At 36.8% G+C, this 16389-nt stretch overlaps 1 protein-coding gene across 4 annotated transcripts in view; it reads right to left on the minus strand.

The window, feature by feature from the left end:
* Positions 1-16389, minus strand: part of OCA2 (OCA2 melanosomal transmembrane protein) — a 187785-nt gene that overhangs the window by 68647 nt on the left and 102749 nt on the right. For all 4 annotated transcript variants that reach the window (XM_053934871.1, XM_053934869.1, XM_053934870.1 and 1 more), the window contains 3 exons: positions 15442-15499; positions 13627-13735; positions 1479-1606 (listed from right to left, as the gene is read on the minus strand). In XM_053934871.1, the coding sequence (XP_053790846.1) occupies positions 1479-1606; positions 13627-13735; positions 15442-15499 (295 nt within the window). The remainder of the gene's footprint in view (positions 1-1478; positions 1607-13626; positions 13736-15441; positions 15500-16389) is intronic.

Raw genomic sequence — 16389 nt, forward strand, 5'->3', positions numbered from 1 at the left:
ATTCACTGGTGACATGAGAAACCAAAAAAATGAAGTTCAGTGAATTATAATAGTTGTATCCAAAGTCCAGCAGTAAATGGCAAATAACTTCCTGTGTATTTTACTATGGTATTGTGCAGTCACACAGCACTCAAATCACTGCTGGTCAATCCAAGTTCAAACAATAAATACACCGGGGAACACAACTAATAAACTGTTATAACAACAGTAGACAAAATAAACATGGCTTCAGCATTGATTGCCTATAAGAGCTAGAAATTCAAGGTTATATGGAACCTCATAAAATGGACAACTAAAAATTTCCTGTTCTAATGAGCATACAATAAATCAATATTTCCTGATTAACTTTAGACTTAGTAGCTTGCAGAAAACTTCATAATGATACTGAGTTTCCACTCATCTTCTTGGAGGTTACCAGATTTTGACTTCCACTTTGGCATTAATTAGAGTTAATTGGATTGGTTCTTGTTTCTATTTGCTTCAAATGTTGTGCCTGTTACTACTGTTGATTTTTTTTTAATAGATTCCAATTTCCAGATTCTTGGGATCTTTGCAATTACTGGGAGGGAAGAGGGGAGGAGAGAGGTTATATGAGCAAATTAGTTATTACAGGCTTTTCCCATGCTTCTTACTCAGGCAATTCACTAGCCATGGCAGTGTCAGTGGTTACTTGGGTATTGTCAGTCATGTTTCCACAACATTATTAAATCATTTAAACGCAACAATTAACAACTGAAAAACAGTCAATATTCTAGAAGCCTAATTAAAAAGTTAATGTGAGTATCCACACAAAAAAAAAAAAAAAAACCAAAAGTCCAAATATTTGGGGTAAGAATAAATCCTCTGAAGCTATACAAAAACATCAAATAGGGAATAAAACACAATAGGATGGACATGGATGTTATCAAACAAACAAGCACACAGAAAATACACATCAAGATATCCAGGTATTTCAAGAGCTGAATATTTTTTAAATTAGCATTGCAAACTGAAATTCAGTGTTATTTTCCTTTCAAATCACACTCCCATGAAATATCTTAGGCCATTTGGTAGTCAGCATGTAGCAGACAGCACTAGAAGCATTTTTCAACTCTAGTTTGACCTTGTTCTTTTATTTTTTCTATCATCTGTATAAATAATTGTAAACAAACACATAAATACACATAAAATATCTGCACACATAGACCAACAATAAACCCAGAAACTGAAATTTAAATTATAGAAAAATGATTGTGTCAGATACATTCAACAAAAGCAGAATATGGAAAGAGAATGAGACCAAGATTATAATGAAAATTTAAATAAGAAAGTAGTCCAACTAACTTTCATTCTCTGCTATTCCTCTCTGTATTACCATAACTACATTTGATCAACAATATTCCAGTGGGATTGAACCAGCAGGAGGCCTCTCTCCAGGAACATAATTCACATTTTAAATATTTTTCAATTCTTCAGTCTTTAGAATCAGAGAATATTACCTCCATGAGAACAAACAATGCTGCAAAGAAAAGGAGGGTTGCCCACTCGACTCTGTTCAATATCATCTCAAAATCATGGATGTCTGCTAGCACTAGCAGCCAAAGGGCTCCCAACATGGCAATCCAGCCTGCATGAGAAAAAAGAGAACAATGCTTTACACTTCACAGACTTGTTATGTGCTACCAACATGTAACTTACAGTATTGTGATTTTCAAAGATTTTTGCCATATTTTTGCTCTGACTGTAACAAGGAAAAGTTCACAGATATCACAGGATGAATGGTCTCTGTTTTCAAATTAAAATAAAATCTAAAATAGAAAAACTAAGGCAAGTAAGACAAAGTTAGGTTATCCCAATAATCAATGGGTTTGGATCACAGAGAAGCCTTTAGGTATTTAGGAATAGTGAAGGATTCTGCAGCTCCTGAAAGGCTGGCTGCATCCCCTGGACCTTGAAGACTCAGTGGCTGCCTATTCCAGAAGATAACCAAGAAAGGAAACTCTCCTTAGGTAACTGAGAGAAAATGCAAATCAAATGCATAATTAGCCAGAAAATGCAAATAGAAAATCTCCTGTCTGAGCAAGGCTCAGTTTCACAATGCACAGTTAAAATTCTTTCTAGAGCTGCTTGATCCCTCTGGTTCATTTATCTTATAACTCACAGAGTTCCCAAAACAGCAGAGGAAAGAGAACTGTCAGTTCTATCTACCACGACTTTTCAATAGCAAAGTTGATTTGCTGTATTATAAAACAAAGCAAATCTCTTAATGAAAATTAAATTTATTTAGTCTGAACATAAAGGAAAGGTTTATGGAAATGTACTGCCTAATCTTCTTCTGACTGTTGTCTTGGCTGTTTTCTGAATTTTGTTAAAAAACAGTGGGCCCAATTCAAACCTTAAATAAATAAAGATGATGGCAATTCCTGATAGAATACTGCAAAGAAGAGTAGGTATGTGCTGATTTGAAGTTAAGTAGCAGAATTTTAACTGCTGTTTTATAAAAACCTACGTGACAACATAACATTTTTTCACATACATTTTGAATGTAATTGCAACAAAGTGAAGAATTAAAGAATTTCTCATTACTCATGGGACAATCTGTGAAAATATCTTGGTATTATTCCTACCCTTCTGTCTCCAGTAATAATGAATCAACTAGAACATGCTTTATGGAGATAACAATTAATCACTAAAGCTAATGAAGTAATACGGAATTGCAGAAGAGGTGGATAGAGCCAGGCATTTTCTATCGCCATGAGTGTTATCAGCACAGATTAGCTTCAAGCATGCAGCTTTGCATGAGGGAACAGTGCCTGGCCTTACAATATTGTTCCCTGAGAATACAGACAGGCAAAGGAGGTGTCATCCTGCCATGCTTCAGCAGTACAGCTCTCCAGAGGGAAGTGCAAACACATCAGCTGCCAGTTGTAGCTGCACAGAGCTGAGTTCAGTCTGGAGACGGGAGGGGAGGGGAGGGGAGGGGAGGGGAGGGGAGGGGAGGGGAGGGGAGGGGAGGGGAGGGGAGGGGAGGGAGGGGAGGGGAGGGGAGGGGAGGGGAGGGGAGGGGAGGGGAGGGGAGGGGAGGGGAGGGGAGGGGCGAACAGGACAGGACACTTTCTTGGAATCTTTTATTCACTATGAAGAATTTTGAAAGTATTAGGACACATTAAAGACTGTTCATTTTTTTTCTAGCCTCCTAGACCACAAAACAGAGCCATGAGGAAGAGAAATAGAAATAATTTTTAAAAATAACTTCTCATTACTCTAGTGAAAATAAAGCCCATTTACTGTTCCACAGACCACTTCCTTTACTGCCTTTTAGTGCCTCTGCTTCATAACAATTGATGTCCCAGAAAGAGAACTTAGACAGAAACTGAATCTAAATTCTATTTCTACCTGTTAAAGAGGGTGACAGTTTCTATTTATTTTAGGGAAAAGGAAATGAAATTTTATTATAAAATGCATCTTGCAAATTTATAATGCATTCTTCATAAGAAGAGATTTCCATGACTTCTGCCTGGTACCAGAAAAAAAGTACAGCAGAAATTGCTGAAGGGCTTTGCTTTTCTTATAACCAGTAGGCAAAACCACCTTTGGAATAATACTTAGCTCATGCTGAGTGGAACACAATTGCAATCCTACTAAAAAAAACCCTTATTTTAAAATAATAAAGTAGATGAAGTTGAAAATATAAAACAATCTAATAGAATAAAATAGAACTCTAGAATTTGAAGGTAGGCAGGAGAAAGAGAAAAAAAATATGGAGAAAAATTCTGTGTAATTTGTAGGCCTTTCAAATGCTCATTAAGAAGAATTTGCATTCCTCAGCAAAAGTAATTTTGACCTACCACCTCATAGTCTCAGGTCAGAAGCATAGAAGCATAACAAGCTTCCTCCGAGCAAAGTGAAAATGTGGACGCTGTATGTTCATTTTATATGCACAGAATTTGGAGTAATGTATTTATGAAGACTGAGAAAATTCCTATTTTCTGGAAACTGAAGTGGCACTTGAGATATTTGAACTAAAAAGCAAAGTCAGGATAACATTGCATGATCCCATTGATGGCCTGGACAAAACAGCAGGCTACTCAAGACAGGTCAAGATAATACATTTAAGTAGGAAAAGATAAAACTGTAAAAATCCAGGACGGGAAACAACTGGATACCAAATAGTCTTCCAGAAAACACTTGAGAAACACAGTGTATCACAACTAAATCTCATGGCCCACTGAAATACAGAACCAGGATTATAAATAGCAGATTCTGGGAAGCAACCTCTGCTCTCCTCATCCCTGGCAAACCCTGAGAATATATACTGTAAGATGCATGCCCTTTAGGAAATCTGAAGCAAAGAAAGAAGCACAATCAACAGCCTGAAGAGCTGACTTTTGAGGAAAAATGTAAAGAATCCAGGATACTTAGCTGAAAGGTAAGATGATTTAAGAGGTCCTGACAAGTCTTTGGGCAAATACCAGTCTTCCCCAAAGGGCAGAGAGCAACCCTTTTGTGTCAGCAGTAGTGGGTAAGACAAGAAAGAGTGAAAAGAAGATGTTAATAGCAGTGACAATGATTCAGGCAACACAATATTCAGGGTCACACATTTATAGTGGTTGAGTAATAATTTTTTTTAAAAAACCATCTAGACCAGCTTCTGCCAGATGAAAATATATTACTCCAATCTGCAAAGAATCGAAGGGACACACTGATTTTTATATGTTTTTCTCAAAGTATGATTTTAGTTTTCTCTGTTTTTTAAAATTCTTTGTCATTGTAGCTTGAGAATGTATGCCAGTCCTTCATGTAGTATGGTGTAATTTTAATGTAGTGTAATTTTAATATGCTTCATCATCCTCTTATACAAGCCTATAAAAATATTGGGGTGAAAAAGTTCAGTCAAAGACATACCTCCAGTAGTGCTTGCTCTACTCATAGAATGTTTTATCAGTATAATGAAAATGTTCCATATTTTGGTTTATTCAAATTTTGGTTTATTTTATCAGGCATCCCTGAAAATATACATTCTGAAATCTTGCTGAATATTTCTAAGTACTTGCTGTCCACTGGTAAGTGCTCTTTTATCTTTTTTTTTTTTTTTTTTTAATATAAAGTTACCTTCTCACAAAGCAACTTGCTGCTCTTTTGAGCAGTCTCTTTTCACTTAGCTTCATGGAAATCATTTTATGTTCTTTGCTATTTTTAGCACCATAGTTTAAGGCAACTCCTTGGGGGAGAGAACAGTGAAGGTGACAGTCCAAGACTTACACTACACCAAAATACTTGCACCAAATACTTGGTACAATACAAGAAGAATAAAAGGATATGGAAAAAAATGGTGAAAGCTATAACCCCATGCAAGGCAAAAGAAGCAGGATCCTATGCTGATACAAGGTTATTATACAATAAAAACCAGAAGCATTGCATAAAACAAGGTAAAGAATGACTGCTCTGTGATCCCAGCTCATCCCATGTACCTTAGGAAAGGATATGCTGGGCTTTGTTGAATAGCTATAATAGCATGAAGTCTGAATGTGAAATCATATTCACCATTGCATTGTAATGCCAACACCTAGCTTCATTAACTCTCCAGACACAATTTCTACACACAAGCAGTGGACAGACAAGTAAGTGATGGTTAGACATTTCTACAGCTGGGCACTCCATCTCCTGAGATAAGCTGACAGATATATAGCTGTCTATATCGCACCAATCCATAAGTCTGAAAAATTACAGAGTACTCTTAGTAAAGGTCACTGCAAACAAACACACTCTATTGCCATAGCCTTATTGACTCTAGTGAACAAAAAATAATTTGAGGAGCTGCAAACGTCAAGATAAAGGAAAGGTCGACTTCTCTAGAAGCGAGCAATAAAGATCAAAGGCTGCACTAGCAGATACAACTGTTACTGGTTCTCATTTTTTTGTCATCAAGTGTATGGGCAGCTGCATGGACAGAGGTACTGTACATGCATAATTACCTGTTTTTAAAGACAACCCTGAAATTTCAAGGCAGAATTTTTTGAAAACTATCCTAAAATAAATTAAGACCGCAAGGATCATGGAAAGCAGATCTCTTGTATTTTCACAAGCAAGGTGTTATGCTGACAGGGATGAATAACTAACATCTGGACCAGGCTTCCTGAATCCGAGTCAATGCTGACTGCATTGATTTAGCTCCATTCCAACATTCTCATTATTAAAATACTATTCTCAAATTTAGTTTTAACTCATGTTCATGTATACTCTACCAGGAATGCTTTTGACATGACTGTGAATCAAAGATGCATGAAGTCTCTCAGATACAGTTATGTCCATTCTCACTTTTAAAAAACACTTTGCACTTTCATGGTGCAATCAAGTTTCTATGCCACATATCAGAGGCCACCAGGTAGGTCCCATGCAGAGCTCTTCTTGACCTCAATGTAAAAGTACTAGACCACCTAAACCAATACCACCACATGCCACGAGAGATAACAGAGTAAATGGATGAAGCACAGGAAGGGAGGTTAAGAGTGCTAAATGAGAACAAATATATCAAACTCCGCTGGCAGTGGTAGCTGATGACACCTGGGGAAAAGGGCTGCAAGCAGCCCCAGCAAGCACATCTACAAGGATCTGGACGAGTCTCCAGAAAAGCCTGAAGATTTTGAAAGAAGGCAGCTTAAAGTGTTGGCTCTAATCTTATTATGTCTTTCTATATTGGACTGGATGCTCTAATCAGATACTACAACACATTGCTTTGTTTACCATTGTCAGATCAGCAATTAAAAAACAACTTTATTCATGGAAAGCAGTGTTATGGCTTCATACAGGTGAAGCATTAATGGAACATGGTAAGGGAAGAAAGAAATTGCCACAGACAAGAGTCCATGAGTACCTATAGCTAAAAGAAATACATAAGACTATAAAAAAGAATCCAGGTTTTTCAGCAACTCAGCTCTGGTTAGTTATAGGTAGAGTAAACCTATGAGAGGGTCAAAACCCATTTTAGGGGTAACAAAAAGCACAAGAAAAAAGCATTTGATACACATACAACACACCTCATATAATAAAATCGGGTATAATGTAGAGCTGAAAACCAAAATTGAAAAAGTGTGAAACTTCAGAAAATACACAAAAATGGGCTCAAGTGGACTCAGGCGCAGGAAGTAAGAAACCATCAACACCAACACTATTTACATCTTGGCAAAGAGGAACATGTCATCTCATCCCAGCAAAACCCTCAAGTTATCAACACTGTTGTGACTCCTTCCAGCCTAAATGTGTGATGCTTAGCACCCTGGAGAATATCAAAGGGAGACCCTAACAACAGGGAAAAAAAGGGAGATGATACTGGGAATATTCCTTTGGGTTTTGAGTGGACTTTTGGGTGGAGGAGTTTGGGATGGGTTTGTTTGGAGGAGGGGGAGGAGAAGTTGGTTTGTTGCTTGCTTACTTGGTTGGTTTTTTACAACAGTTTATACTGCATAATTTTAGTGAATTTTGTTTTGTATTGATTAGTTATTTTAGACTCTAAATGTTAATATTATCATAAGATGAATAATAACTGCTTGCTTTGGTTGCACTGATACAACTTTTAATCAGACTGACAATAAATTCTCAGCTCCAGATATAGGGGATGTTCTTTTTTGAACACCCTTTTTGCCCAGAATATCACCAGCTTAAGAAGACCATGGAGATTTTGAGAGCAGGAGCCTACTGCCATGTACAGAAAAAGCAATCCAAATGTTTTGAAGGCCAAAGCCATTTACTTTACTGAAATATGTGAAGGAGTTTCCAGGCAACTACAGATTATTCAGGCTGGTATTTTTAGCTCTACAGTAAAGGTCGACAAATGTTACTTCCCAAGTTTTGCATCTGTTTGCCTAGTTTATCAAGTAATGTTAGAAAGCTTTCCAAAATTATGAAATAAAATTTAAATTTAAATGGCGGGGGGGGGGGGGGAGTAGAGACAAAGAAAAGAAAATAGTCATTGTGACAGCTTTAAATGCAGTTGACAATAAAGTATCATTTGAACCATTACTTAGGAGTCAACACCTACAAGCTTTTATCAGCTAAAACTGATTCATTTCCTAGACCTAGATAATTTCTAGATAAATGTTAGCTTTAGTGACAAATAAAAGAAAAAAGTGCACTTTTCACAATGAGGATATAGTGACATAGGAAGTGAAATATAAGATGTGCTAAATTTAATGTCATTCTTGGTGTCTGGCATTCTTAAATCTAGATTGTTCACCAGTTTTTATATCTTAATAGCTGTCTGTCTCAACAGGATGTTTTGTTTTCTTAGGCATCAAAAAATTATACATCAGCTTATTAAATTGGTCTATGATTTTTGTCAGATATTTTATAAAACAACTCCTCAATAACACTGAGTAGCTCTATAATAAACATTTCATCTTAACTATTGCACAAATTAACCTGAAACCAAACATAGGGGAAATATAAGCACTTTCTTTTTTTCTTCCTCTCCATGGGGACAAACACATTTTTAAGTCATTTTTCTGTTTCTGTAAATATTGTTTTATTGTTTGTAAACAAATGTCATATTTATACAATTCCACTATCACATAGAACAGTAGCTGAACACAGTTCAATCTATTTACCACTGATAAGAGATAGGAAAAATGTCCCAGAATAAAATTTCAAAGTATAGAATTAAGAAACTTTGACGTTAACAACCCTTTCCTGCTAATGGGATCTGTCCACACCTTTCTCAACTCTGTGCTCCTCTAAAAGGATATATAAATCTTTTGGATTTGAGGAATTCTGCTGCACACTGGGAGGCAGAATCTTTCTCACAGGGCTGTGGAGGAGAGGTTCAAGTTTAAAAGCACCTTCACGATTCTAAAGAAGCCTCTTTGCACAAGTTCAAATGCACATACATAGCCTGTCCTAGGGCCCACATAAAAGCTGGGGTGGGGAGTGGGGAAGCAGCTTCCTAGGATTCATCTTCAGAACAAAACCATGCAGACTACATTTATTTCACTTGTGGAATATTGGAGATTTGTAGTTTACATGATCACCTAATTTAGTCAAAGAAGTCTAAGTTAAAGATCTCTGCCATTGGTTATAGCACTGCAACTCATGCAAGCTTTTACACACACACATACTGACCCTACAGATCTGTCTCAAAGTTGTTAGCAAAGAATCATTCCTGCAGTGAGCTCCTAATTTAAATGTTACAGAAAATAAATTGATTCAGTTAGTTGTTAAAATCTTATTAGGCTGCAGCAATGGAGAACTGGCATCATCATTTCTAAGGAAATATTGGTATGAAACTTCACACATTCTGTGATGAAAAAACAAATGTAAGCAAGGTTGTGAGGCTCTCTAGGACTGTGCAGCCCTCATTTCCCCTCTAAGCAAGCTACCTGATAAGTGTCACTCGGTTTCAACTCTATGATAATTATTGGTTCATCTATGTAAATTACAGTGTAAGCTGAAAATTGAGCATGTCCAGTGAAACATATGAAAATCAAAAGCAGGATGAAAATAAAAAACATAAAGAGGAGAAACTTTAAATCACATCCACTTCCCTGAATTTGAGAAGTGACTCCTCTCTCCAGGTAAGACAAAATTTTTGTTATAATTTGTATAATAGTCTCTGGACATAATGGAGGGAGGAGACTGTTCCACTGAGGCCCTTTCCCGTTAAGGTATTTAATTTCTCATGTGAATATGAACAATTTTTCTGGAAATTATGGAAGTCAATAAATATGGCTGGTATTCAAAAGAGTGACAATACAACAAGAGTTGTCCATATCTACACCAACTGAAAACATTTCTCCTTTAATACTCTGGCAATAAAATAAAGAGAAGTCTGCACAATGTGGCCTACCAAAAAAACAGATGTCAGCTTACATTAAATGAAAACAGTTCATTTTCCTACTTCTCCACTCTTTCAGTTACAGTTTTAAAATGTTTCAAAGATGCAAGATACAACTAGTTACCATAAAGAGAGAAAGAGATCTTCAGACCCTCAAAAGTAGCTGTAGTAGAATCTGCAGACTAAGTCCACAGCCAGAAGTTAAACCACATCAATACAGAGGACAAGAGAAAGTTTTGCAAGAGAAAGAAGTCTCACCAAACAAGATAACCTTTGTTTGTAAATATTGAGGAATTTTAGCTTTAGTGCAAGAATGATGAGAGAAATTCAGATCTAGGATGTTTGCTTGACAGGAGTGACGTAGAATACTGACATCTTGTCCTACTGCCCATAAAGGTCATACTGATCATGTTAGTTACTTGAATGTTCCTAAAGTTAGCTATAAGTTCCTAAATTTGGGGAGTTTGCTAACACTACTTTGGTTACAGAAATGAAACCAGGCTGAATCAGAGCTGCTGACCTCCTCTACTGATTAGTGACAGTCCCAAAGATTATTCTGAGGGCAGATGAAGGTAATTAGCTTAAATAGCGATGTCTCAAGGATCACAGATGCCCATGGCACCAAAAATACCAGAATGGGCTCAGACATTAGCATTAAGACATGACTCCTCTGTACAAGTGAAAAAAAAATTCAAGACAGCTCCCTCCAGTGAGCAAGTGGCAGTCCTTAATTATGGAAGAATTCAGTGAATCCAAAAGATCTCTCCCTGTCCCCTTGCTTAAAGAATTCATCAAAGGAACATGAGAAAAGCCATGGATGGTAACACCATAGGTTCACCTGTGTAAAAGACGTGTCTTTAACAGGAAAAATGGTGGTGATAAGGCAGTAATTAATATACAAATAAGGCAAAACCACAATTGTATTTCTCCTGGCATCCCATCCCAGCTTCCAGCAGCCTGTATTTCCTCTCTGAATCATCTCTTTGCTCTTGGGTTTTCACCTTGTTCCTTGAATATGAGAGCAACAGAGTTTGTTGCAACCTTTTAAAGGAGAAGAAGATATTCTCATGTCTCAGAAACTCATGAGCCTGGCCCTGGCAAAGAGGTGTCCAGAGCTGGAAAGGAGCAAGAGTGAGGGGGTCTGCAAGAGCAGGCTGCCTGCATTGCATGCAGAAAACACAGAGAGGCAAGCAGAAGCAGGGCCACAGAGATAATGGGTCCCTCTTCACAGATACTACTAGAAGGAACGGTACAAAGTTCACAGCAGCTCAGCAACTCATTGAACTGACTATAACCAAATGAAAGATAAAGCACCTTCACCACAGGAGAAAAAGGAATTAAGCTGCAAATGATATTGGTATTTTTTCTGACCCAGTCACTTTGAGTGGTTCCTTCAAAAAATCTAGCTTAAAATTTCAACAAAATTTTACTTTATATTAATTTTTAAATCTTTTCTGGGCATCTTAATATAGTCCAAAGCTCTAGACATGCCTGCCTAAAAGATAAAAGTCAAAATAATAGCCAGGTATAATCCTCAAAGGGGCTTTAATTTCACTTTTTTGTCATCTTTTCTCAGATGTTTTAATAATGCTTTATCAATAAAATAAAATCTCATGGGGCCAAATGAAAGTATTATAGGAGTCTTACAGTTTACATACAGTTTATGTATCTGGATTTTTTTAAGTATCAGTACTAATATTTTATTAATACAGATATTTCATAGAATTACACTAAATTAATGAACAGGCACAAGAAAACTGAATAGGAAAGAGTTCTGCATTTTAAAAGGCAGCTAAGTATTTTATTATTTAAATTAAAATGTCAGTACCGTCAAATTATATTAATGGTTCCATGTTCATAACGAAAAATTGTATCAAGGATTGGGACTGATACAGAATTTAAAAATATTTCTAATTCTCTCTACCAACTGCAATTTAAAGTTATTAGATTTCTAACACTTCAACCTCTGTATAAACCATTATTCTGGTAGAAAATTAAACACTGAACTGCAATTTACTTTCATTTTTTTGAGGAAAACATATTGAACAAATTTACCCAAGCCAACAGAGTATAAGATGTAGTGTGTGCATTAGGAAATATATTTCCATGCTTTGGAAGACTAAAATCCATAGAGCCCCACAGCAGCACTACTTCAGTAATGATAAATTAAACAGCTATCATCAAGATAGTGAAATTCAGGAAACAAAAATGAGGACCTGTAAATTATGGGACCTGTAAACTTATCTGTAGAAGTTTACAGGTTCAATTACTTTTCAGTAGAAATTATGTGTATGCTTTAGTAACATTTATTCATTAATCTGACAAGTTTGCCATGAATGCAGAATGCAGAGAAATTATACAGAACACATACAGCCCTTATTTACTTTCAAAGATGTTATTTGGCTACTGAATAACAGAAACCTACACTGCCAAACATTCCATTTGTTTCCATTTATTTTACTGGCCTAAGGCAGGACAAACAAAAAAGATCAATAGTTACTATGTTTCCTCCTAGCATTGACTCCAACTCATTAGCAGTTTTGAAAATAATTTCTTACCAGGAGCATATACAGCTAGTGTTGTTTAGTCTTTAATGACTGTCTGGCTTTTCAAAAACATTTAGAGATGTTTAGCTTAATTCAAGTTGTTCTACATGGTTCAGTGCCACTTATTTGAGACACAAGAGTGTAAATTGATTTCTTAAATTGTCAATATGAAGGCCTTTCTTATGTTTTCAGCCACCATGACTTCAAATGCATTCAAATATTTTCAGCTTCTGCACTTTCCCAGACCTTATCAACATAGCACATTTTTCTGTTATAATACAGCAGTTTACCTTTTAACTTCTTGACAGTAATCTTCATGGGCTGAAATTGCCCATTTGCATGGCAAATACTCTGTCAGCAGCAGATATGGAAGGTCTTGCTTACAACCTGATCACCACTGTAGAGCTATAACTGGCTCTATATTTTGCACAGTAAAAATAAGTGTCAATGTAATGTCTGTGTATATGATTATTGAGTTATTCATTATGAGCTATTTCTCTTCAAGACTGCTCCATCTTTCAGCCACTGAGATAGAAGTACATAGTGTGTAAATTCAGATTGCATGAAAAAATGTATCTGAATTTCTATAATCTTGAACAGCTCAGCAGCCAAAAAAAATTTCATTTCTTATCAGTCAATGCATAGGTAGGTTTTATGACTGTCTTTAAGTTAAATGTGAGATTCGAATTAGTTCTGTTTTCAGGATATGTGGAGCTTTTTCTCATCGAGATATACAACTACCTGTATAAAAACCTCCACATATAGATCTACATATAGAAAGTATACACAGAGCTACTTTCATTTCACCCATATACAGTGTCCTCCAGTTTTTCTTTTTGGAAATGAATTGTTATGGTCATGAAGTAATGGAGACTGTAAATTATACAAAGAGCTTTCTATACTTAAGAAATGATGCCAAACTCCCATGGAGTGATTATTTTCTGGTCTCCCTGATGCATCTTGGTCATTCACTCAAACAGTGCAAATGATGCCAAGGTTAAATTTGCTCATTCAGTAATGTTTAGCCAGCTCATTAGTATTGGAAATCCAGTCATGAGCACTCTCTGTTACTCCTCCTGGGGTAACTTGGACGTGACTGAATTTTTAAAACTTGCTCTTCTCTTCCCAAAGAAATTGCTGCTTTACCTGGTAGAATTGTGAGGACAGCAACATATGAAAAATGACTTTTCAAAAAGATCGAGGCTCAGAAAGATATGGCTGGCTTTTTTTCAGGGAGGTTGCTTATTTTATTTAGAATGAAACCAGGAAACTTACCAAGATCTAGGTAGATGCCTGGAACAAATGAGTTGAGAAAAAACATAAGAATAACACATCCCAGCACTGTCAGACATTTGATGAGAAGAATTTTGTCTGTTATTCTGTGCTGGAGACAGACAGGAAAATAAAATTAATAATTGTATTAAAGAACAAGCTATGTACTATGCATAGAGTTCAGAAAAGCATGTGTGAAGTGCAAACTGCTGTTACTGTATTGTATATTCCTCTTCAGCATAAAAGACAGAACCACCTGAATAGATTTTATAGGTGTGCATCTTATGCATACCTATAAAAAAACATGTATATGTGGTCCAACAGGCTTTAAGAGATACAAGTATCTAGTACCTGCTGCATACATTCAGCTGTATTCAGGCACTCCCTCCACAACTTCAGTCCAGGGGGTAAAGTAGGGTTGAAATGCAACTCCTACCAAAGTGGGAATTCTGAGAACTCTGGTTTTGGGATAAAACTGGGAAAAAATTACCCTTCTTTTTTCAGGTGTGCTCTGAAAACCCATAAACTACTCTAGAGGTCAAATCTTTCACACCTCCTCTACAGCTCTCATGAAATTGCCAAGCCCTTCATCTCTACAGTTTTTACACCTCCATGCCCAGCTCCTGCTTCATTGTGCCAATCTCCATGTGCCCTCAGCCCTCACACCCAGTGCTTTCTATCGTGTCTGTGCTTTCACTACCACTCCAGAGAGTCACTTTCTCCCAGACCTAGTTCGTCGAGTTCATCTCTTGTTTCACGTAGTTTAAAGCTCTACTAAAATACAAGTCTCTTTTCTTTAAAAAGTTTGTCTCTTATGCAATGCCTTGAAACAGGTGTAAAGAAAATCTGTTGAGTTTGCTCTGGTTTGGTGTGACACCTAGGACAGCGTTCTCCCAGTCAAGGACTTGCACCCCAAGGAGTCCAATCAAGGACTTGAGCTCTCAGACACAGGCCTGATTCATTAATGATGCCACTGAGGTAGAGAGATTGTGACAATTAGATAATTAAATTTAGGAGACATTAATGCCACTACAGAGTTTCAATCTTAGTTTCAGCATAAAGACTTAAGCAGTGCTAGTGTCTGCACAGCTAAGAGAACTGAATATAACAAGTGGTTTATCCCTCCTTGAATAATAAAAGCAGTAGTGTCACCAAAATGCATTCAATTAGAGTCAGCATTGGGTACATTAGGAGGAGTGTACTCTATCATCATTCATCATGGCAACAAACAATTTATTGACATCTCCTGAGCCTTCCTGGCTATGGATTAAAATCCAAGAAAACACTGCAGAATCAATACTACATTCTTTAAATTATAGTTTTCTAAGGAACAAAAGTACAAAACCAAACAAAACCTCACCGTGTAGTTGAGTAACCTTGTCTGACCAAGAAGCCAACCACCCTGCCTGCTAACTTTACAGCTATCAGGAGAGTTCTTCCTGGAGCTCTGGGCTTTGTGGTTTTCAAACCCTAACACTAGGCGTAACACTAACCCTAGGCAGAGCTGTAAGAGCAGCCTTGGCTAGGGCTGGTTCAAAGGAGAAAGCTGTGGAGGAAGCCATGTTTTGGCATTTTGTGTTCCCCTTGGCATGCCTTTTGCAGCTGAAGTGTGCCTGGAGCTCTGGGCTTTGTGGTTTTCAAAACCTTAACCCTAGGCAGAGCAGTAAGAGCAGCCTTGAGCTAAGGCTGGTTCAAAGGAGAAAGCTGTGGAGGAAGCTTTTAATGAAAATTAAATTATCATTCAATTTAAAGCACTATTTCTCCATAAAGGCATAGCTTCATTTACATGAATACTAAGAAGAATTTCAATCTACTTACTTTTTTCTGAAGTTCCTGGATATTTGTTTCCCAGTTTTTATCTTCTTGTGAAATTTGTCTGAAAGAAAATGACACCTACTTTTTTCCAGAGTGAAATCAGAGCTCTGGCAAGAGTGTTGGAAAAAATCCCTCCCATCACATATAGATCACCTCTTTCTCTGTGTATAGTAACTCATACAAAAAAAGGAGTCGTGGCCTTCTTACATCCAGCAGCAAAATTCCCATGAGCATTCACTTAAGATATCACTTTTGTAACAAGCTCCACTTATACACAAACCCTTCTGTTCATGAAGAAAGCCACATTCTGGGAAGGAGCTGGACTCCAGGGTATAGACCTCAGTACAGAATCTGGCTATCTGCAATGTGTAGTTCCCCTAAGAATTTCAGGAGTGTGTCCCACTGTGATAAAACAAGGGTCATGTGCTAACATCAGCAAGTCAGAACACATATGTTTCACATTTGCATTTTATAATGAAGTTTGTAAGACCCGAATATCTTCACAGTGTTATCGGCGCAGTCAGGCCTCCAGCAAAAAGCCTTGGGCTTTGCAGTGCAGGAGCTCTGTTGTTAATGCTAATGAATTTTTACATTGCTGTAAATGTGCTGTGCTGGAGGAACCCTGATTTTCAAGATTAAATACACAATTTTTATTTGTAAGTCAGAAGGGTCCTCTTTAGAATATCATAAACTCTGAGAATTTAAAAATCTTTTGAAAAGGAGGCGATTTTAACAGCCTTATTTGTCTTAAAGTCTTAATACTGTCACTCAATTCAAAATACACAATATCAGCAAAAATTATGTAAACAATCTTATTATTGGAATAGTTCAAGAAATCATATTTACATTTTCTTGCTCAAATTCTTTAACAAGTTTATTAATTAAAATTAATTATTCCAATCTCACTTTAGGCAATTAACATCCAAAATATTTATTGCTGCTATTCTCAGT

Source organism: Vidua chalybeata, chromosome 2 (assembly GCF_026979565.1).
Source record: "Vidua chalybeata isolate OUT-0048 chromosome 2, bVidCha1 merged haplotype, whole genome shotgun sequence".
In the NCBI taxonomy this organism is placed as follows: domain Eukaryota; kingdom Metazoa; phylum Chordata; class Aves; order Passeriformes; family Viduidae; genus Vidua; species Vidua chalybeata.